Source organism: Mus caroli, unplaced genomic scaffold (assembly GCF_978045245.1).
Source record: "Mus caroli unplaced genomic scaffold, Mus_caroli_1 scaffold_4, whole genome shotgun sequence".
In the NCBI taxonomy this organism is placed as follows: Eukaryota; Metazoa; Chordata; class Mammalia; order Rodentia; family Muridae; genus Mus; species Mus caroli.
Genome location: NW_028227259.1, coordinates 114,799,864 through 114,822,961, shown reverse-complemented (window position 1 = coordinate 114,822,961; position 23,098 = coordinate 114,799,864). Strand labels below are relative to the sequence as shown.

Here is a 23,098-nt window from a genome sequence, read left to right as displayed (position 1 = left end):
GAGCCTTCCTGCTGTATTTGGTGCTATTGTTTTAGCTTCACTTGTAAAGAGGCAGGGAAAGACCTAGAAGTGGTCTTGTAGCCTCATATGAAAACAGCAGTTTGAGGTTTCTGTACTGCTGAGAGCAGGAGCTTTTGTGTGCTTACAGAGTGCTTTCTAACAGCTGTTAGCATTTGACAGCCCCTTGTCTAGTCCAGGATGTGTGCCTTTTGTGTTCTCTGAACTCACGGGGAGCCTCACTGATTGGCAACAGGCAGAGCCTTAAGTTTCTCTCAACCTAAGTATTGTACCAGCCCCTCCATGTTTGTGTCCTAAGAGTGGGCTTCTTATTTGAGAGACTGTGAAATAATGTTTATGTAATTTAACATTCGGTTGTAAAATACTGCGTGTTATAAAGAACCTCTAACAGCTTTGCACAAAACAACCTTATTGATTACAGCAGCAGCAGCCCCGTTTCAGAACTCTCAGGCTTCCGTCGGTGCGCCTCGACACCAACCCACCTCGACCTCCAGCACAGCAGCAGGCCCAGCCCATCCTTCGAAACTGCGGGCTCAGACCGCTGTCCAGGCCTCCACCCCAGGCCCACCCCTGCCCCCGCCCCAGGCCCCCTCGCTGGTGGCCGGGCAGAGTGCACCGCCCCAGCGGCTGGTGCTTACCTCGCAGGCTCAGGCCCGCTTGCCCAGTAAGTGGCCTTACTGTCCAGGGTCTGCTCTCACTGCCTTGGAGCAGTGTGTCAGGAACACGGGATGTCTGAAGAGCCTTTGCTGTCCACTGCCTCTGTCTGTCCCTCAGTCCAGGCCTGGAGCGTGATGCCGGTCATGGTGGGGCCTTGCCTGTGGTCATTGTCCCGGGCCCTGCTCTGTTCTACTCTTTCTCTTCCCCATTCAACCAGCTCTGCTTTCCTCCTGTGCTGCACTGGTGTTGAGGGCTAGCACATTCTTTTAGCCGTAGCCACAGTTCTGTTCCAGCAGTGCCAGGGTTCACACTGTGGGGCAAGTGGTAAGACCACGTAAATTGGCATTAGGTTTCTAGACACCATTAGTTCTTTAGTTCTTCACACATTTCCAAGTTTAAACTTGGTGATGAATACTTGCTCAGTACAGACATTTCTCAAAAATTCAGTGACTAAAACAGCGCATTGTTACTCATTTTTTCCTAACTCAGAATTGTGTACCTCCAGCAGTGGGATTAGCAGGTTTCTAAATCTTCAGGCCATTATCTAGGCTACTATAGAAATGCCAACTAAAATATTGCAGATCATAAATATTTCTTATTTCCTATGTAACAGAATCACATTGAGGGTTTTTTTTTGGAAAACTGGGAAGGGAGGAAAAAACATCAGAGGAGACTGGGAGTCTCTTCTGTGTCCAACAGTGGGGAGTAGTTGTTCTAGGCAGTCACATTATAGAGTAGAGAGCTGCATATACCTCATGTTTCTTTGTGTAGGTGATGAGAGTTTTGTTAGTAGGAGTCCTCACATGTCGTAGTGTGTGAAGTTAGTGATTCAGCTGGCTTTTTCCATCTAGAAGGGCTGATGGGAGATTTAAGTGTCTGTGTGTAATTCTTTGTCTGTGACTTTCATTTCTCCTTCCTTGTGCACAGTTAATTCTGTGTAAGACATCTTCAGGTAGTTTGCTAATCTTTCACTAACAGTTCTCCTTATGGCACCTTACTAACCCTGGCATGTATTTTTCTTGGGAGAAGAGCATTTGAACTTGGATAACCACCCGTTGGGTAAAAAGCCTTTTAGCTTCTGATCATTTGATATATGATATCAAATCCTATAAGCTCATTTGAATTAACAGAAACCTAAGAGTTTTATGTCTGACTTATTTATGTTTTCCTAGACTTTAAAAAAAAGCATGTGCAGTTAAAGTTTGTTTTATATGTTGACGATATCTTATTCACTGGATACATACTTTTTCAAATTTTGTTAAGTCTTCTGAAGAGTTTCTAATTTAATGTAATAGCTGTCTGATATTTTTGATATTTACTGTTCTTTTTCCCTTTTATTATTTGGAGAGGAAAGTAAAAACATTCCTTAATAGTTCGATGTGTAGTAGTTGATACTGAAATTCCCTGCTGTTTATGATCAAATAGATTAACACTAAAGTCTGATATTTAATAGTGTTTTTTCTTTTGTCTTAAAATAACTTTTCTCAAAATGATAGCAACACCCAACAAGTGTTTTGAAGATACTTGAGTATAGTATAGGCAGGCCTTATTTATGGTCAGTAACTTCATTCCAAGTGATGTTAGTTCAGCTTCTCTTCTGTGTTTTAACAGGTGGGGAAGTAGTGAAAATAGCTCAGCTGGCATCTATTGCAGGGCCACAGAGCCGTGTGGCCCAGCCAGAGACACCTGTGACACTACAGTTCCAAGGGAACAAATTCACCTTGTCACATAGCCAGCTGCGGCAGCTCACAGCAGGCCAGCCTCTGCAGCTGCAAGGTAAGAGGCAACCAGCTGGTACTATTGCTGAGAAGGACAGAGGTACACCATTCTTAGCACTACACTTGAGAACCTGTCTGGGTAGCACGATAAAAAGGGTGGGTCCCTGTAAGGTTCAGGGTCTTCCCCCAGGCATGAGGGCTCATTGACAAATGATGAGATGACATTCATGAGTTGTCTTGATGGTACCCTAAGTAAGTGATGCTTAGTTTCTATCAATACCATCTGCTCTTAGAGAAGACTTTCCTCTTTTGTTAGTTAGGGTGGAAGTGTCTGTTGCTTTCTAGTATGAATGAATCAAATGTTCCTAAAAATGCCAAAAAGTCCAGCAAATTTTGTAGGTGAAATGCTTTATCTGTCTGTCTACCTATCTACCTACCTACCTAGCTACCTATGTACCTATCACTTGGGTTCTTACTGTGTTGTCCAGACTGACCTGTGACTTCTGAGACAATCCATCCATCCGCCTGCCTCAGCCTCTGAAGTAGCTGAGACTTCCAAGATTTGTGCCAGTCTAAAGTTTTAACTTTTAACACCTGCAATCCAAATATCTCAGACCTTTGGCTAAGAACATGTAGTTACTGCTTTCAAAGAAAAGGAGGTAGTAAAATTTGAATTGTTCATTAAAAATCAATCTTAAGTGATAGTCACAAAACTGCAGCTTCTTTAGCTGCATCCAGCACCAGTTGCTTACCTTTAGGCTAAGATTTCACAGGTTTCTATGGCAGCACTAGGTTCCCTGCACCTTGCCCCAGGAGCCTCTCTGAAAGACACTGCCCTGGATTCTGGCTGGGTGACAGCTTCTTGTGATACTTTAATGCCTGTCTTGGTGGGGTTTAGGATCTCAGAGTCAGGGCCATCCGTGAGTGCAGTTGGTGGTTCCTTGTTCCCTTTTACACATTTGCTAAGAAGGTGAAGGGTCTATCCAGGGATCCATCCCATAAGCAGCTTCTAAACGCTGACACCATTGCATACACTAGCAAGATTTTGCTGAAAGAACCCAAATATAGCTGTCTCTTGTGAGACGATGCCGGGGCCTAGCAAACACAGGAGTGGATGTTCACAGTCAGCTATTGGATGTATCACAGGGCTCCCAATGGAGAAGCTAGAGAAAGTACCCAAGGAGCTAAAGGGATCTGCAACCCTATTGTTGGAACAACATGATGAACTAACCAGTACCCCGGAGCTCTTGTCTCTAGCTGCATATGTATGGAAAGATGGCCTAGTCGGCCATCACTGGAAAGAGAGGCCCATTGGACTTGCAAACTTTAAATGCCCCAATATAGGGGAATGCCAGGGCCAAAAGAATGGGAATGGGTGGGTAGGGAAGTGGGGGGCGCTATGGGGGACTTTTGGGATAGCATTGGAAATGTAACTGAGGAAAATATGTAATAAAAATATTAAAAATTAAAAAAAAAAAAAAGGTGAAGGGTCAGGCAGGTAACAGGCAAGTGGCAGACTTCTGAAGAGCAGCCACAGAGTCATGGGCACCTAGGCTAAGCCCAGCTCTTTCTGGTGGTTTTTATCCCTTTGGCAATGGCTACATGGGTCTGTGAGTGATTCTGTGACCCTAATAGCCCTAGGACAGCTGTGATCACCAGTGGATATATACCTGGGTATGTGTAGGGTTAGTGGTCTTCTTGATTTAGTGTAAAACATACTTTCCTCAGATGGTTTTCTGTCTTTATCTGAGATTTTTAAATAATCCCTTCTTTGTCAGAGTTACTGAGCTGTACATATATTTGCTTGTGTAAATGGAACTATGTGTGTGCAGTATACAGACTTATTTTTTCTATACCATTTGGAAGTGGCGAGTATGTAACTATACTGTGCACTCACCTGTTACTGATGCTTCTGGTGGACATGTGATTACAGGTAGTGTACTCCAGATCGTGTCAGCCCCTGGACAGCCCTACCTTCGAGCCCCTGGCCCTGTGGTGATGCAGACTGTGTCTCAGGCAGGTGCTGTGCATAGCACCCTGGGGAGCAAGCCCCCAACCAGTGGCCCCAGCCCTGCACCCTTGACCCCACAAGGTAGGGTGTTCTGAACAGGAAGAAGGCTTGGTGAGAATTTCTTGTGGGCTTTTTTGAGGGGCAGGGGTTACTGTCAGGAGTCATGCACCTCTGACCATGGCCTTATGCATGTCAAAGCCTTATTGTGATAACCTGGTTTCCACGCATGTGTCATGACATCAGCTTGGTTTCTTCTTTCTTTTTCTCTCAAATGTACTGCTTAAATATGACCAAACCCCACTGTCATATTCTAATAAAAAAACTTACAGGGTCAGAAAGATGGCTCATCAGTTCAGAGTATTTGTTGCATTGCAGAGATCCTATGCCCACATGGTGGTTCACAGACATCTACAACTCTAGTCCCAGGGGAATCTGTCACCCACTTCTAATACCCATAGGCACCAGGCACACATGTGGCACACATACCTGCATGCAGCCAAAACACTGATACATAAAGTTTTTTATTTATAGATATGTATAGGTATATATACATATATACACATAAATATATTTTAAAGTTTAATATACATATATAAAAATCTATACACACATAAATCTATATTTAATTTAATAGACATTTTCATATATTTATTTTTAAGAAAGAAACCTTTGGAACCACCAAATATTTAGTAAGTTTGCCTGGATCTCCCTGAGAGTAGAGCCATCCACTTGGTACAGGGTTTGCACACTATTCTGGCTGGCCTATAGCTGCTGGGCTCTCAGCTTCTACCCTGTTCTCTGCCAGCTTCTCTTCTAAGGATCAATCCTTGTCTGCATGTGTTCAGTATATTAGGGCTGGTGGGAGAGTTCCTCATATGCTGATTTCCTATGGTGTTTTATCATTATGGGACAGCAGAGGTTATGAGGCTGTGTTAGGACAGATATGTGGTCTGTCTGTGCCAGAACAGTCTTGACTCTAGTTCTAGACATAGCTTTGATGCATCAAACTCTTAGAGCCAGTTCTTTTTATCTTCTTGGGATTTCAGGAGGCAAGGTGCTATACCTTGGCCGGGCAGTTTACCTTTAGGAATGGATTTGTTGATACTGGCTTTCCTTTTTGCTTTCTTTCTTTGCGAGCCAGGAGCACAAGGGTGTTAGGGATGGAACTTCTCAAGCGTTCCAGGCAAGTGCTCTACCATTAAACTATACCTTTACTCCCTTCAGCTCTTTGCTTTTACATTTGTAGTTGGTGTTCCGGGTCGAGTAGCAGTGAGTGCTATGGCTGTTGGAGAACCTGGCCTGGCTTCCAAACCAGCTTCTCCTGCTGCAGGGCCAACCCAGGTAAGGCTTAGATGCAAGGTCACACAATGGCAAGTAGCTTTCAGAAACAGCCAAGGCTCCTGTGGGTCCTTATGCACTTCAGAGATGCACATGCTCTTTGAATTAGGGCCTTGATTTAACACTCAATTCCAATGAAAGAAATTGACATAGGCTTCTGACTGCAGACATTGTGGTCTTTACTCCTTTTGTTTTGTCTTATCCTCAGTGTCCTCTATGTCTTAGGAAGACAGAGAAGGCTCTTTTGTTTCTTGATATTTTCTGCCAGTAGTTTCATAGAAGTAGGCCATGGATGTTGAAATGAATGTATGCATAATAGTTCCCAAAAGCTTTCAGTGAGGTGATTTTGTCAGGATGTCTCTCAAATAACCCTTTTTTTTTTTTGGTGTGTGTGTCGTCATGTTTTGCTTTTGTCTTTCTGGCCTTTTTGATCAAGGAGGAGAAGAGCCGACTTTTGAAGGAAAGGTTGGATCAGATTCATTTTATCAATGAACGGCGTTGTTCCCAGGCTCCAGTGTATGGCAGAGACTTGCTGAGGATTTGTTCCCTTCCTGGAAGAAGGAAGAGGCCTTTGTGCTGGTCTTTGGATAGCAACTTTGGGAAGGGTCCTAAAGGAGTAAACTATGACATGTCACTCTCAAAGAGTGAAGGTGATCTGATTTTGACATTGAGTCAAGAGTCTCTTCAAGATGTTCTTGGCAGGTGAGTTAGTGTATGCGGGTGAGTATCCTTATCCTCATTTTCTGTTCCTTCACTCTGATGCACATCAGAACTTTTCTTTCTTTTCAATTTTTAATTTTGGGTCTCATATAGCTGCCCTTCAATTCTATATAGCTAGCTTAGGCTTGCCTTGAACTCTTCCTGATGTTCCTGCCTCCTCCTCTCAATGCTAGTATGAATCGCTACATCTGGTAGTTCTTCATTCTTTAGCTTTTTTTAAAAAATTTTTTTATTTCCAATTGCTTTCCCTCAGATGGTCTTTTTGAGTTTCTAGGGGGTTTAAAGTGGTTTGGGAACAGGGGCATGGTACTTAGGTTATTAACTGGCTCTTTTAGAAAACTGACGGACGGGCTGGTGAGATGGCTCAGCACCCGACTGCTCTTCCAAAGGTCCTGAGTTCAAATCCCAGCAACCACATGGTGGCTCACAACCATCTGTAACGAGATCTGACACCCTCTTCTGGTGCGTCTTAAGACAGCTACAGTGTACTCACATATAATAAATAAATAAATCTTTAAAAAAAAAAAGAAAAGAAAAGAAAACTGACGCACAAAACTAGCCATATGTTACTTAGGGACATTGAACAGTAGAATTCAGAACAAGTTAGTAGAGTAGCCTCAGTGGGCTGAACACCACAGGTAGTCACACTGTTCCTGCTAGGCCTCAGACAGCTGACAGTCTATGCAGGTCCCTGTGTTCCTTGGTCCAGCTTCAGGGTCATTTTCTTTGTCTGGCTGAACTATGTTGTTACTTCCTGTTCAGAGAGGCCCTGATTACCCAGTGCCTGTGTTTAGTGTTCAGAGCCTGTCTTCCAGGTCTCATGGATAAGTAAATGAATGAAGAAAAAGATGGAGTCCTCCAGGCCGAGCCAGCCTGTTGCAGGCCTTCCCAGGCTGTGTGATAGACTTGTTGCCATTTATTCTCATGCCCTTGTTTGTCTTTGAAATGCTTATCATCTTCACACATCACAGATGGCCACTTTAGAGATATACTTGGGAGCAAACCACCGAGACCCAGCTTCACATGTTGGAGAGACAACTCAGCATTTAAAAGCCCATATTACTCCCACAGAGGACCCAGTTTGGTTTCTAACTCCCAAGATAGGGAATTCATGAGCCTCAAGTTCTAAGGGATTGGACATCTTCTGTCCTCTACAGACACTGCATGCATATGCACAAACTCCTACGTAGATACATAAGCATGAGCACAATTGAAAATAAAAGTAGCTGGGCATGGAAGTGCACACCTTTAATCCCAGCACTGGGGAGGCAGAGGCAGTCAGATGGGATATCTTTGAGCTCCGGCTCAGAGTTAACTAGTTAGTCTCAAATAATTAAATAAATAAATAACATTTAAAACAGAACTTCAGCTGATGCCTAGAAAGCTTTCTGTTGTAGATGACTGGAGGTTAGTTGGTAGTGTTAGGTTGGTTATGGCCTTGTAATTCTGTCTGTAGGGTGTCCTGAGCCTGTCCCCTCTCAAGTTACATGTCACCTGTACTATTTATTTAGAAGGTTTATATTCAGAAGACAATTTACTTCTATCTCAAGAGTCCCGGCAGGAATATCTTAGCCAATGGCTATAGTCTGGAGAATGCCCTGTGCTGGTCATTTAGATCTGTTCTGACTGAAGTTGTCTTGGGTTTGTGTGTGGAAAAGTATGCTACCTTGCAGTGATAGAGTATAGCTCTTGCTGCTTGTCTGACAACTCACCGTCAGAGGGTTCTGCCTTGCCCAGAAACTTCATTGCTGCCAGAGCGTCCAGGGTACCACATAGTGACCACACATGATTTCTGCTCCTCAGGGTGGCCTGTGTGATTCCTCCAGTGGTGGCTACACCACCCTCCCTGTGGGTCGCGAGGCCGCCCTCATTGTATAGCAGCAGGTTGAGAGCTCTGAGGCAGTGCCTGAGGGAGCACACCGGTCCTTACCACCGGCAGCTGCAACAACTAACAGCACTGCGCTCACTGCAGTTCCCGGAGCTGAGGCTGGTGCAGTTTGACTCAGGTATGACAGACCCTGTTAACATGGTTTGTGAAGTGAGATACATTTGTTCTAGAATGCAAGACAGACACTCTCTCTCTTTCTCAGGGAAGTTAGAAGCTTTAGCAATCCTGCTACAGAAACTAAAATCTGAAGGACGTCGGGTACTGATTTTATCTCAGATGGTTCTTATGCTAGACATTTTAGAGATGTTCTTGAACTTCCATTATCTCACTTATGTACGGATTGATGAAAATGCCAACAGTGAACAACGACAGGTAAGAAATAATCCTTTTGTGGTGATTACATGGTATGACCCTGAATCATTGGATTTAGGCCTCATTTTCCTAAGGCTGTGAGGTCAGTAGTCCACTGCACCCTCTTTCTGAGTTCCATACTGACTGCTTTTTTTCCCCCCACCCTTAACAAGCTTGTTAACCAGCTGGATGTCTGGCCCTAGGAGTCTCAGGACAAATAGGGGTAATCTGTAGTCACACTGGGGTAGTGCTGACATTCTTTACAGGACAAATAGGGGTAATCTGTAGTCACACTGGGGTAGTGCTGACATTCTTTACAGGACACATAGGGGTAATCTGTAGTCACACTGGGGTAGTGCTGACATTCTTTACAGGACAAATAGGGGTAATCTGTAGTCACACTGGGGTAGTGCTGACATTCTTTACAGGACAAATAGGGGTAATCTGTAGTCACACTGGGGTAGTGCTGACATTCTTTACAGGACAAATAGGGGTAATCTGTAGTCACACTGGGGTAGTGCTGACATTCTTTACAGGACAAATAGGGGTAATCTGTAGTCACACTGGGGTAGTGCTGACATTCTTTACAGGACAAATAGGGTAATCTGTAGTCACACTGGGGTAGTGCTGACATTCTTTACAGGACAAATAGGGTAATCTGTAGTCACACTGGGGTAGTGCTGACATTCTTTACAGGACAAATAGGGGTAATCTGTAGTCACACTGGGGTAGTGCTGACATTCTTTACAGGACAAATAGGGGTAATCTGTAGTCACACTGGGGCAGTGCTGACATTCTTTACAGGACAAATAGGGGTAATCTGTAGTCACACTGGGGTAGTGCTGACATTCTTTACAGGACAAATAGGGGTAATCTGTAGTCACACTGGGGCAGTGCTGACATTCTTTACAGGACAAATAGGGGTAATCTGTAGTCACACTGGGGCAGTGCTGACATTCTTTACAGGACAAATAGGGGTAATCTGTAGTCACACTGGGGTAGTGCTGACATTCTTTACAGGACAAATAGGGGTAATCTGTAGTCACACTGGGGCAGTGCTGACATTCTTTACAGGACAAATAGGGGTAATCTGTAGTCACACTGGGGTAGTGCTGACATTCTTTACAGGACAAATAGGGGTAATCTGTAGTCACACTGGGGTAGTGCTGACATTCTTTACAGGACAAATAGGGGTAATCTGTAGTCACACTGGGGTAGTGCTGACATTCTTTACAGGACAAATAGGGGTAATCTGTAGTCACACTGGGGCAGTGCTGACATTCTTTACAGGACAAATAGGGGTAATCTGTAGTCACACTGGGGTAGTGCTGACATTCTTTACAGGACAAATAGGGTAATCTGTAGTCACACTGGGGTAGTGCTGACATTCTTTACAGGACAAATAGGGGTAATCTGTAGTCACACTGGGGTAGTGCTGACATTCTTTACAGGACAAATAGGGGTAATCTGTAGTCACACTGGGGTAGTGCTGACATTCTTTACAGGACAAATAGGGGTAATCTGTAGTCACACTGGGGTAGTGCTGACATTCTTTACAGGACAAATAGGGGTAATCTGTAGTCACACTGGGGTAGTGCTGACATTCTTTACAGGACAAATAGGGGTAATCTGTAGTCACACTGGGGTAGTGCTGACATTCTTTACAGGACAAATAGGGTAATCTGTAGTCACACTGGGGTAGTGCTGACATTCTTTACAGGACAAATAGGGTAATCTGTAGTCACACTGGGGTAGTGCTGACATTCTTTACAGGACAAATAGGGGTAATCTGTAGTCACACTGGGGTAGTGCTGACATTCTTTACAGGACAAATAGGGGTAATCTGTAGTCACACTGGGGTAGTGCTGACATTCTTTACAGGACAAATAGGGGTAATCTGTAGTCACACTGGGGTAGTGCTGACATTCTTTACAGGACAAATAGGGGTAATCTGTAGTCACACTGGGGTAGTGCTGACATTCTTTACAGGACAAATAGGGGTAATCTGTAGTCACACTGGGGTAGTGCTGACATTCTTTACAGGACAAATAGGGTAATCTGTAGTCACACTGGGGTAGTGCTGACATTCTTTACAGGACAAATAGGGTAATCTGTAGTCACACTGGGGTAGTGCTGACATTCTTTACAGGACAAATAGGGTAATCTGTAGTCACACTGGGGCAGTGCTGACATTCTTTACAGGACAAATAGGGGTAATCTGTAGTCACACTGGGGTAGTGCTGACATTCTTTACAGGACAAATAGGGGTAATCTGTAGTCACACTGGGGCAGTGCTGACATTCTTTACAGGACAAATAGGGGTAATCTGTAGTCACACTGGGGCAGTGCTGACATTCTTTACAGGACAAATAGGGGTAATCTGTAGTCACACTGGGGTAGTGCTGACATTCTTTACAGGACAAATAGGGGTAATCTGTAGTCACACTGGGGCAGTGCTGACATTCTTTACAGGACAAATAGGGGTAATCTGTAGTCACACTGGGGTAGTGCTGACATTCTTTACAGGACAAATAGGGGTAATCTGTAGTCACACTGGGGCAGTGCTGACATTCTTTACAGGACAAATAGGGGTAATCTGTAGTCACACTGGGGCAGTGCTGACATTCTTTACAGGACAAATAGGGGTAATCTGTAGTCACACTGGGGTAGTGCTGACATTCTTTACAGGACAAATAGGGGTAATCTGTAGTCACACTGGGGTAGTGCTGACATTCTTTACAGGACAAATAGGGGTAATCTGTAGTCACACTGGGGTAGTGCTGACATTCTTTACAGGACAAATAGGGGTAATCTGTAGTCACACTGGGGCAGTGCTGACATTCTTTACAGGACAAATAGGGGTAATCTGTAGTCACACTGGGGTAGTGCTGACATTCTTTACAGGACAAATAGGGGTAATCTGTAGTCACACTGGGGTAGTGCTGACATTCTTTAAGAGGTGGCTATCCAGCAAAGTGTGAATGGCTTTTAGACTAACTGGCAAAGAAATACAAATTGAGAAGTTTTTCCATGTTCTTGTTGACCATATTTGTTAATTTTTAGCATTTGGCTCATACACAGTGCTTTTAGAACCTCTAGTATAGCTCTTCAGAAAGCAGCATGGATTGCCAGCCTCAGAGATGCATTAGACAATTGATGTAGTGACCCCTGTCTAGGGCTCCACACAACAGCAATAAATGCTTCACTGAATGATTGCTACATAGTGTTCTCTGTAGAAGTGCACAAGATAAGCCATGGTTAGTAACTGAGTGAATATTCAGCAGGAGAAAGCACACAAAGAAGGTTTGTGCCTTGGCGGTGAACCACAACTTTCTTCACAACTCCAAATGACAGACTAGAAAGTCCTTACCAGAAGTGTCTCAGTTATAAGCATGAGTGTATAGTACAAAGGGTCATGATTGGGGGAGAAAAACACAGTGCAGAACAAGACTTGAGTTGTTCTTTTATGTTTCAAAGCAAATGAGAGTTGGTACACATTATACATGCAAATAGAAAGGAGTCTCTCTCTGTCTCTTGTAATAGTGTAGAAAATTAGGTTGTTATTTGAAGAGAGGGGTTGGTCAACTTTAGTTCTGTTTTGGCATGGAAATAATTTATAGAAGAGAAGTACTCAACATTCATTACAGTTTGTTGTCCCATGTGCTTAGAGAGATCTTTCTGTGCTTCCTCAGCCTTACTCCAGGGGCTTCTTGCCTGTAGAGTGCCCTGGCATTGCCTGAGGATAGAGGAGAAAGCACAGCTCCCTCCCTAGCAAGACTCTGCTTTCTTGTGGGGCCTACAGATTGGGCTGACAGCAAGTACCAGATAGGCATGAGACCTTATGCACATGATGTCTCTATTGTCTAAACATGACATAGAGATGCTGTGCATAGAAGGAAGTGCATGCATGCAGGAGAGCCAGGTTAAGATGTTATTCGTGGAACAAATTAAATGGTTACAACATAACTTGTGTCGACAGATCATAGAAGGTGTTAAAAGTCTTCCAGTATTCTCCAGAAATGTTAACTAAGTACTTTGTTTCTTCTCAGGAGCTGATGAGAAGCTTCAACAGAGACAGGCGGATTTTCTGTGCCCTTCTCTCTACCCATAGTCGTGCCACTGGCATAAACCTTGTTGAGGCTGACACTGTGGTGTTTTATGACAATGACCTAAATCCAGTTATGGATGCCAAAGCCCAGGAGTGGTGTGATAGAATTGGGAGGTGCAAGGACATCCACATATACAGGTGATAACAATCCTGGCTAACACATAGAAATACTCATAATGAGCTTTGTGAAAAGTGTGGGTGCAGGAATTCAGTAACAAACACGGTTAAGAGGTAGAGTCAGATGTACTATGCTGCAGTTGAATTTTAGAAGTTTCTACATAACTGAGGTTTATTTTCCTTTTCAGCATGTTTTGTCTGGCCTTTGTACTTGACATTTACTTGAATATGTAATCAGTTGTGTGTTAGGTCAGTTGTGTGTTGGCTTTTTGGTGTTCAGTGTGTACATGTTGTACATCTTTTATAGTAACTGAAGAGTACAGCTTATATTTGGCTTGTTTGAAGTACTATAAAATATCTGTTGAAAGACTTTGGAATGTCTCATTATCTTCAAGCATATTAAATTGTAACTGGTGGCCCTCCACAGCTAATTGGCAAGACAGAAGGGCCCCATGGCCCACTTGGAAATTTCTGAGTGTTATATGTTATGCTAATATAATACTAGTCTCATGTGCAAGTATTCGGTCTCAGAGAATAGGGCTGGGTCACCTTTCCTGCTTAGGAGCACAACACAGTCTAGACAGGCAACAGATGAGTAGGCTTCAGGTTGAGTGTTAAAGAACATAATAAACAAATGGGTAAATGATAGATTGGAGGACTGCCTTGCAGTTCTCCATGCAAAGGTCAGATCAGTCTCAGAAGCTGAGAAATAAGGTGCTCTTAATTAAAAGTGGAAATACAGAGGGCCTAGAAATTTGAATACTCAATTTCAAGTGTAGGGCATAGGTTGAACATGAACTATCTATTTGGGACTACAGACAGGAAGCATATCAAAGAGAAACTGAGTCTAGACATGGAAACAGCCACGTCAGTGAAGTCCAGGAATTACCTCAGTTCTTCTGAAAGCAGCATGAGAAGACTTGTTGAAATGAAAGTGCCATGCCCTTTACCTGCCATAGCCATGCTGAGGCATCTGCCTCCTATAGTGTTGTTCATCGCAGCAGGAATAGGGAACACTCACTAGGATGCAGCTATACACCTACCTACTGAGCAGACAAAAGGAAAGCTTCTTCATGCTGCTTAGCAAAGGAAACAAGTGTGGGTTAGCATATGCCATGACAGACAGGATTGATTGTGCCTTATGCCACACACATCAAAGGCCAACCCAGGGTGACAGCATTTCCTAATAGCCTTTGCATTGGCTGCCTAGGAGAAGGGTTTGGAAAGGAAGCAATGATGAAAATATGTATTGCAAGAATTCCTTCTCAGTGTGTCCTTCCTTATAAGGAAGGCCCCAAAGACAAGCCAAAGTTTGATGCCACCAAAGCCTAGCACTAGAAACATCGCAGAAAGTTTATTGGTCGTACTTGTAGAACATGAATGGTTTCTTACAGGGATGTGGGTAACCTCAAATCAGCAGATAGACCCTAGAATGGATAGTAACTTATGCATAGCTACATAGATGGAATCTCTTCTTTCCACTTTCCCTGGGCCTTCTTACTCTAGTCCCTCTACACCCTAGTATATAATTGCATGCAAAGATGAGGGTCCATGACTTCCCCAGCCCATCTTTCTGAGAGAACATCAATAATCAATAGGACCACTCAATGGTCTCTTGCAAGCTGACACAGCTGATCTGATGAAGATGGCTGCTATTTTGCCTGAAGGGCCACATTGTACAACAATATGTCTGTTAAAAATTCACTCACAGGGCCCATGTGGTGGCTCAGTTAATTAAAATATTTGCCTTTAATTTACCTAAGTTTAATATCCAGGACCTACATGGTAGAAGTAGAGTTACCACTTCATCCATCTGTCCATCCATTCATCCATCTGTCCATCCATCCATCCATCCATCCATCCATCCATCTGTCATTGTATTACTATACTATATATCATAATAGTGATAACAACTTGTGAGAAAAGTTCTCAGACTTCTACATGTGTGTTGTGGCACAGGCATGCCTATGTGCTTATATTATCTATCAGTTGATCCCAGTCTCTCTCTCATTATTTTTTAAGAAAAAAAAATGTTACCCATACTGGACATGTCGGCACGTGCTAAAATCCTTGCATTCCAGAGTATTAGACAGGAAGACAATGAGTTTGAGGCTAGTCTGGGCTACATTGTGATTTCCTGATTTAACAAAACCCAACCTATGCATGTGTGTACTATTATTACATGAATGTAAGGTGGTGCCATCTTGCTCTGTGCTACAGAGTGTTGATGTGCTTATAACCCAGAAGTGGACAAAAATGCAGCCTGTTATCTCACAGTGTTATCTCACAGGTTAGAATCTGGCTGTTTTTCCTACTCCTAAAGCTTAAATGTAGGGGAATTATACCTACTGGACCTGTGTTAACATGAGAAGAGACAGCACTGCACCTTGATTGCTTGCTTTTTAATATGTTCCCTATTTAGAATCTTCTTTTCTCTGGAAAGTTCTCATTTGTTTTATTCATCCCTGTGAAAATATTTGTTAAAATGGTTTAACTTGTCTTGACTTTTAGCATTTAACATCCTTAAAGCAAGTAGTCAGAGCTGAAGAGATGGCAGCTCTTACAGAGGATGCAATTTTAATTCCTAGCATTCACATAGCAGCTCACCAGCTGTCTCTAACTTCAGTCTCAGGAAATCAAAAGCCGCCTTGGGCACCAGACATGCAAATGGTACACACATACATTCGGGCAAAACATCCATATACAGAAATTTTTTTTTTTTTTTGGGTTTTTCGAGACAGGGTTTCTCTGTATAGCCCTGGCTGTCCTGGAACTCACTTTGTAGACCAGGCTGGCCTCGAACTCAGAAATCCGCCTGCCTCTGCCTCCCAAGTGCTGGGATTAAAGGCGTGCGCCACCACCGCCCGGCCAGAAATTTTTTTAAAAGTATATTTCAAAACAAAACAGTGAATGTTGTAGGAAACAATAGACTGGATGATGAGCCCTGCTTGGGGTAGTTCTCTGAGACCTTCTGGGGGGCTAGCATCTTGCAGGGAATAGGTAAGAACTGGACACCTCTTGAAAGTCTCTCACAAGGCAAGTCAGGAAAACTGTCAACTCTGTTGTCATCTGGAAGGACAGACAGTAGGGATGAGTCCAAGACACATTGAGAAAGGTCTAGATTGAATGTGGTGGGAAAAACAGTGGCAGGCAGACGGACTGCACTGCAGACTCCAGAGCACAGGAGAGCAAAGATGGGAGAGGGAGTGACAGTGGCTAAGGCAGGTGCTACTTCTCTGACTACCCTTTGGACAACTGTGCCTGGTATTTAATGGCTGTGTTTCTAGGTGGTGTAACTTAATTTATCTATATATGTATACATATTTTTCCCTTTTTTATTTTATAGGCTTGTCAGTGGCAATTCTATTGAAGAGAAATTGTTAAAAAATGGAACTAAAGATTTGATCCGTGAAGTAGCTGCTCAAGGAAATGACTATTCGATGGCCTTCTTAACGCAGGTAGCTTTCATATGTTAGGAACCCTCAGTTCCTACATATGACTACATAGGGAGACTGTCTCATTTCCCAACTCCCTCACAGTAAAGAACACCACAGTGAACAGAATCATCTTTTTTTTTTAAAGTGTGAATTTACTAATGAGGGATGATTCTTGGGTCTGTTTTTATACTGTCCATGGCTCAAGTCAGATTCAGGATCGTGTCTGTCCTGGAAGTTACTTACTGTGCCTATTATTTGTATTTAGCGAACTATCCAGGAGCTGTTTGAAGTCTACTCACCTATGGATGACACTGGCTTTCCTGTGAAAGCTGAGGAATTCGTGGTGCTTTCTCAGGAACCATCTGTCAGTGAAACTATCGCACCCAAGATTGCAAGACCTTTCATAGAGGTGAGAGGAAATCTGGTCTTCCATAAGACTCGTTTGACAATGAATGTTCTACTTGAGTTGTGACTGTGCGTACTTTCCTAGTCTGGTTGTGTGCTTTTACTCACCTGGCTTCTGAGTGCTCAGTCCTTACTCTTTCTTGATTCTCCCCTCTGTTGATCCTGAAGCATTCCTGCCTTCCTTCCTGCTCTGCCCCAACTGTAAAGAAAAGTATCAAGACAATGGGAGAGAAAATGCTAGCCATTGTCCTCTTCCCACTAGGACTTTCTGAGCCATATTTGCTTTCTAGTATTGAACCATGCATTCCATCTGGCCCACAAGCACTCTCCCAGTAAAATACACAGCTGACTTTGAAGACTTAGATGAGGCCCTAGAATGTGTTTGGTATCTCATGTTGGGTCCTTGTTGGGGTGTAATACTCCGGATGTATGTCAGGGATATTACTGTTTCAGTGCAGGGAGGGAAGGTTTGGAGTTGCACATGTGGGTCCTGTGCAGTGTCCAACTTTATAGGCATATAGCAGATACCTATCAGGACTACTTATATCCCCTTTCTCCTGCTTCTGGCTTGATTAAGGCCTATTTTACCCCAAGGGGTCTTACTCTGAATGTCTTTCCCATGGAAGCTGCCCCACCTCTGATTCCGCTGTTTGACTAGGGAGACAATTGACTTGTTGCTTGCTCTTTGGCAAAAGCCATGAATGATGGTGCACAGCAATGCCCTAGTGTGCTAATGGCTTGAATTTCATGCTATCAAAGCTTTACCAACAGTGGTGATGGCCAGCTACTCTCTGATTCTAAAACCAAACTATTGAGAAAGTCCCTCCTTTCCAGAAGTGATTATTCTCGTGGCATCCTTTTACAGTTGTCCACCTAGAGATGGATGTGAATGGACTTCTGTACTTTGGGTCTGCTCTTTGTCTCATGTGGCAGTAGTGTATCTGCCCCCATTCTGGATAATAATATTTATGAACTTGCCACACTGCTCATCAGACCTGTGTATGGGTGACTTTATAGTGTCTTGTGAGAGCATGTTCATGTGTTCCTGCTGAATGTCAGCCTAGAAGCACGGTCTGTGGCCAGCATGTCCTGCACACACAACTTACTAGTAGATACAGCCAAGTGGCATGCCTCAGTGACATCTGAGTGCTGCAGCTGCTGTGGATTGCTTCAGTTGGATGGCCTCTCTCTTAAGCTGTGGTCTCCTATGATAGATTTATTTTGCATCTTGCTGTTGAATAGTAAATCTGAACACCCTCTTTCATGAGCTTGATGGCCATTTGACTGTCTTCCCCTTTGCCCCAAAGCTGGCAATAAAACCCTAGACTTCATGGAAACCTACTACTGAGCCTCACCCCAGCTCCTGGATAATTGCTTCGTCAAGTTTTTGGATTTTGGAGACTTTTTTTTTAAATGTATTTTATTTTGTAATTTTTGTGTGCACATGGATGCATACATGAGTGTGAGTGACTCCAGAGACCAGAAAAGGGAGTCAGTTTTCCTGGAGCTGCATTTACAGGCTGTTGTGAACCACCCAAGATGCTGGGAACTAAATTCAGGTCCTCTGATAGACCAAGGGCACCATCTCTCCAGCCCAGTATTTTCCAAACGTGTGTGTGTGTGTGTGTGTACACGCTCAAGTGTGTAAGTGGGTCAGAGGACAGCTTGCAGGAGTCAGCTCCTTCCACCATGTGTTTTGGCAACAGAAGCCTTTACTAGCTGAACCGTCTCACTGTCCGCTGGTGAGGATTGTTTTGTTTTCTCCTTTCTCTCTTTCTTACTGTCCTTTTGGGTTCTTTGTATTTATGGGCTCACATTGTTCTTTATCTTGCTGAATAGAGATTCTTAGACCTGTCATCATTGTCAGTGCTTTCTGTATCCAGCTTTAAAGATTCTCCAGGTCACTGTGGTGCCCTTTTCTGTTGTCTTCTGGAAATGATTTTTGTGGGTCTTGTGTGGTATGGTCATCTTTTAAGTTGTTTTGGTTTTACCAAATATTTTGAAAATTGGTTGCATGGTGTTTTGGTTTTTTGTTGTTGTTTTTTTACCATGGTTATATTGTCTCACACGTGAGCACCTTAACCCATGCCAGTGTTTTGTTCTTCCATGGGACTTCCCTGTCTAGCTTGATAGTAATTTTATAAGGTCTAGAAGTTTTAGATACATCCACATGTCTATCATCGGAATGCCTATCGTCCAGCCCGTATGTGAGACTCTTAAAAGAAGGGAACTACCTCTGGAGGCTTGCTGCTTGTTAGAGTACACACTCCTTCATTTCACAAGTCCACCTTCAAGTCTCAGTGCAGACTTCCCATAGGCCCTCAAGAGCATCGAGTGTCTGGAGGAAGATGCACAGAGGTCCACAGAGGAAGCTGTGCCTGGATCCAGCACTGTAGCTTTGTCCTCAGACTCAGATGGCTCTAGATATGATGAGGAACCATCACAGCTGGAGGAGTTGGCTGACTTTATGGAACAGGTTTGGGGACTTTTTTTTTCTTTAGAGCTAAGATTTTTAACATTTGAACCCTTTTGTGAAATTTGTTTTGTTTGTTTTGACTTAAGAACAGTAACTTTTAAAATTAAATGTTGGTGAAAGATTTTATGAGGAATTTTATTGATCTTATATTAAGTTGCTACTAACCCAGTTCAAAAATGTATTTTTAAAATAGCTTACTCCAATTGAAAAATATGCATTGAATTACTTGGAATTGTTCCATACGACCACTGAACAAGAAAAAGAGAGAAGCAGTGAGGTAAGAGAATCAAGTTTTGGTATGACATAGTAAAAGCAAAATTTCTCAGTACAGAATTTGATTTGAAGTGACTATGACTTCATGAAATCAAGGTACATCCAGATCCTAGCAGTGCAGGCCAGTGAGACTGCGATCTTGGAAGCCCTGTACAGGCAGCTGGGTTGCTGGATTTTTACCTTGATGTCATTGCACTAGTTTGGAAGCAACTTGGGGCTGACTGAGGGTTTTATGTTGATGGACAGAGCATAGAGTGTAGCAGTATGAACTGAGAGATCCCTTTGGGGAGAGGGAGCTCCACCATGTGTGTGCACAGTGGCTGGGTGAGTTGACCACTAAGAAGAGGTCAGAAACAGCTTGCCTGTTCTGATCTAGAAGTTCTTTTTTCCTATGCTTTTTTCTGGCAGGATTTGGTAATGGCGTCAATGAAGGACTGGGAAACCCGAAATGCTAGAGCCCTGCAGGAAAGGGAGGCCCGGCTACAGCTGGAGCAGGAGGAGGCAGAGCTTCTCACCTACACTCGGGAGGATGCCTATACTATGGTAAGCTAGCATCCGCTTCTGAGGAGAGCACTCAGCTCCTTCCTCACCTGACTGCTGTTCTGAAAGCATATTCCTAATAATTGACATTGTTTTGGCTTTTCAAGATAGGGTTTCTCTGTGTAGCACTGGCTCTCCTGAATCCAGCTCTATAGACCAGGCTGTCCTCAAACTCACAGAGATCTGTTGGCCTCTGCCTTCTAAGTGCTAGGATCAAAGGCATGTGCCACTGGCAATAATTGACACTTTGAGGTCTTCACTGATAAACTGACTTAACAGATGGGATGGGATGGGACTTCTGGAATTTATTTAAATAAATTTATTTAAATAAAACACAGTTTTAAATCCACAATCATGATTGAATATTGATTTGTTACATGTAGCATGAAGCAAAGCCTTTGTTGTGTCTCACACTTGTGTTCCATAGGAGTATGTCTATGAAGATGCTGATGGACAAACAGAAGTCATGCCGGTATGTGACTCCTCTCCCTGAATGCCTGGTCAAGGGACAACCTTGCCCACAGCTTGGCAGCTTATGGAACCTGCTTTCTCTATACAGCTCTGGACACCACCCACCCCTCCTCAGGATGACAATGATATCTACATTGACTCAGTTATGTGTCTCATGTATGAGACCACACCCATCCCAGAAGCTAAGCTGCCTCCTGTTTATGTGAGGAAGGAGCGCAAGCGGCACAAAACAGACCCCTCAGGTGTGCACCTCACTGACTTCTGCCCCCAGGAATTGCTGTGCTGATGAGAGGCTAAGTCACTGTGGCTCTTCCTCCCTCTGCTGGGATGGGAGGAGGGACCCATCCATTGTCTCTTGTACCGTGTTCCTGGGTTCTCCTATTTTAGGGGAAGAAGCTTGATGGTTACAGTTGTTAGTACTAGAAAACTCCTGGGAGGGTGGGTGCCATGGCATGTATCTGTGTTCACAGCCCTTGGAACACTGAGGTGGAAAGATCATAAGAGTTTATGGCCAGCCTGTGCTAAGTAGTAAGACTTTTGAAAACCCAAAACAGATAAATAGTGAACTCAAGAAACATTTTTGCCTTTAGCAGTTGTTTCCATAGTTCCTTGGTCTACATGCCTCTGCGTGCCTTCTTCCCTTTTCTTCATCTCACTGGTGGGGAAATCTCTATCCTATATTGCTGAACTCTGCTCCTGTTCAGCTGCAGGCCGGAAGAAGAAGCAGCGGCATGGTGAGGCAGTTGTCCCGCCCCGGTCCTTGTTTGACCGGGCAACACCTGGTATGTTGAAAATCCGGCGTGAAGGCAAAGAGCAGAAGAAGAACCTGCTGCTGAAGCAACAGACACCTTTTGCCAAGCCTCTGCCCACCTATGTCAAGTCCTCAGGGGAACCTGCCCAGGACAGTCCTGACTGGCTCATTGGCGAGGACTGGGCCTTGCTACAGGTGAGTGGCTGTGGTATCTTTGAGTTGAGCATTCCTGTGGTTTGTTTGCTCCCCCACATTGGCAATTCATAGTGCTGTGTGGGGTGTTTTTTGACACATGGAAAGACATCAACAATGCATTCGAAGTGTGTTGACCTTTGTGCTCTGAAACTCCAACCTCCAGGCTGTAAAGCAGTTGCTTGAGCTGCCCTTGAACCTCACGATTGTGTCACCTGCCCACACTCCTAATTGGGACCTTGTCAGTGATGTTGTCAACTCCTGTAGTCGAATCTACCGTTCTTCCAAGCAGTGCCGGAATCGTTATGAGAACGTCATCATTCCCAGGGAGGAGGGGAAGGTGAGCTTGGGCTTCTTGGTCTTCCTGGGAAGATCTGGCCTCTGCATTGACTAGGTCTTGCTGTGCATTGCTGAGCCGTGTAGCCATCCTGGTAGACTGTGATGAAGTCAGCCTTCTTGACCAGTGAGGCCCATGTGTACATAGTACCTGACACACAGTGTGAACATTGGTGGAGGGTTGGTGTTAGCAGCAGCATCTGTGCTGTTACTGCAGGGTGGAAAACTACGCCATCTGTCCTTCATCATAGCTAGTTTTTGTTACTATAAGCTTTGGATGAGTGAGGGAAGAACTCTTCTTTTTATTTGGTAACCAGTTCATTTAAAGAAGAGTCTACTCATACTTTCTGCACTGCAAGCACAATCAGTGGGTCACAAGCACAGTCTCTTTCTGGGATAATTCTGAGCATTACAAGTATTTATTGACTGATAATACGGCCAAACCATTGTGTCTGCATTTTAAGAAACCTGCTATGGTTTGCATCCTGGATGAAGATGAGTCAGTGCTGCTGCTCAGGGACACGCAGGTCTCTACCCAGCTTCCCTCCTTCCTGCCCTGACTTTGTCTGTTTCTGTTTCTCCATTTGGCTTTCTTTTCTTTACACAGTTCCCCTTTCTTTTCTTTTCGTTTCTTTTCGTTTCTTTCTTTTTCTTTTTTTTTTTTCTTTTTGCCACTTAACCGTAGTTTTTCTGCACATGTCATACCAGCTTTTGCATATGTTCAGCCCTGTTGCCAAGTCAGGTGTGCAGAGAACACTGTCTTTCTGACCACCTCAGTATGTCCATTAGCTTAGGAGCAACAGCAATGTTGGCAAGACAGGCATCTAGTCCTTGTTTTGGTACAATTTGTGAAAACGACCTTGGTGTTAAGAGCCGAGTGTGCCCTTGGAATGAGGATGTCACACTCACCTCACTTCTGTGACCACTCTTTGAACCATCTCTTGTCATTTCTAAAACACTCGTCTCAGAACAAAACATTTGTTTGCTTTTTTTAATAAAAAAGCAAGCCTTCCTCATGATACCATTCTGTGATTCCTCTACCGTAAAACTTCCTGAAACCTCACATTCACTCTTTTATGTTCTGGAAACATTTATAATAATAGCAGCCATTACCTTAATATTGAAAAAAAATAAAGCTAAAATATTTTCTTCTCTTATAGCTGATTTGTGAAGCTAATCCAAAGAAAAAGGCACAAAATATTTATAAGGTACGAGGAGGTGTTCTGAATGAGATGGAAAGCTTTCTGTAAGTGCCTGTGCAAAGGAGCACAGTGAGATCCAGGCTGAGCCT

At 43.6% G+C, this 23,098-nt stretch overlaps 1 protein-coding gene and 1 non-coding gene across 8 annotated transcripts in view; both read left to right on the top strand.

Moving 5' to 3' along the window:
* The window catches only part of Ep400 (E1A binding protein p400), a 107,445-nt gene that overhangs the window by 67,055 nt on the left and 17,292 nt on the right, over positions 1 to 23,098 (top strand). For 3 of the 7 annotated variants that reach the window (XM_085837023.1, XM_029477958.2, XM_029477965.2), the window contains 17 exons: positions 440 to 682; positions 2,287 to 2,451; positions 4,327 to 4,485; positions 5,651 to 5,745; positions 6,179 to 6,444; positions 8,266 to 8,468; positions 8,553 to 8,722; positions 12,751 to 12,947; positions 16,273 to 16,384; positions 16,629 to 16,772; positions 19,086 to 19,244; positions 19,438 to 19,521; positions 19,926 to 20,060; positions 20,485 to 20,529; positions 20,617 to 20,770; positions 21,233 to 21,474; positions 21,638 to 21,811. In XM_085837023.1, the coding sequence (XP_085693149.1) occupies positions 440 to 682; positions 2,287 to 2,451; positions 4,327 to 4,485; positions 5,651 to 5,745; positions 6,179 to 6,444; positions 8,266 to 8,468; positions 8,553 to 8,722; positions 12,751 to 12,947; positions 16,273 to 16,384; positions 16,629 to 16,772; positions 19,086 to 19,244; positions 19,438 to 19,521; positions 19,926 to 20,060; positions 20,485 to 20,529; positions 20,617 to 20,770; positions 21,233 to 21,474; positions 21,638 to 21,811 (2,747 nt within the window). Of the gene's footprint in view, positions 1 to 439; positions 683 to 2,286; positions 2,452 to 4,326; positions 4,486 to 5,650; positions 5,746 to 6,178; positions 6,445 to 8,265; positions 8,469 to 8,552; positions 8,723 to 12,750; positions 12,948 to 16,272; positions 16,385 to 16,628; positions 16,773 to 19,085; positions 19,245 to 19,437; positions 19,522 to 19,925; positions 20,061 to 20,484; positions 20,530 to 20,616; positions 20,771 to 21,232; positions 21,475 to 21,637; positions 21,812 to 22,967; positions 23,016 to 23,098 lie in introns of all 7 variants that reach the window. The other 4 variants (XM_085837025.1, XM_021163040.3, XM_029477964.2 and 1 more) reach the window with 2 other exon arrangements.
* LOC115031230 (small nucleolar RNA SNORA49) lies at positions 12,385 to 12,517 on the top strand. Its single transcript, XR_003836841.1, has one exon. It is a non-coding gene; the product is annotated as a small nucleolar RNA SNORA49 (small nucleolar RNA).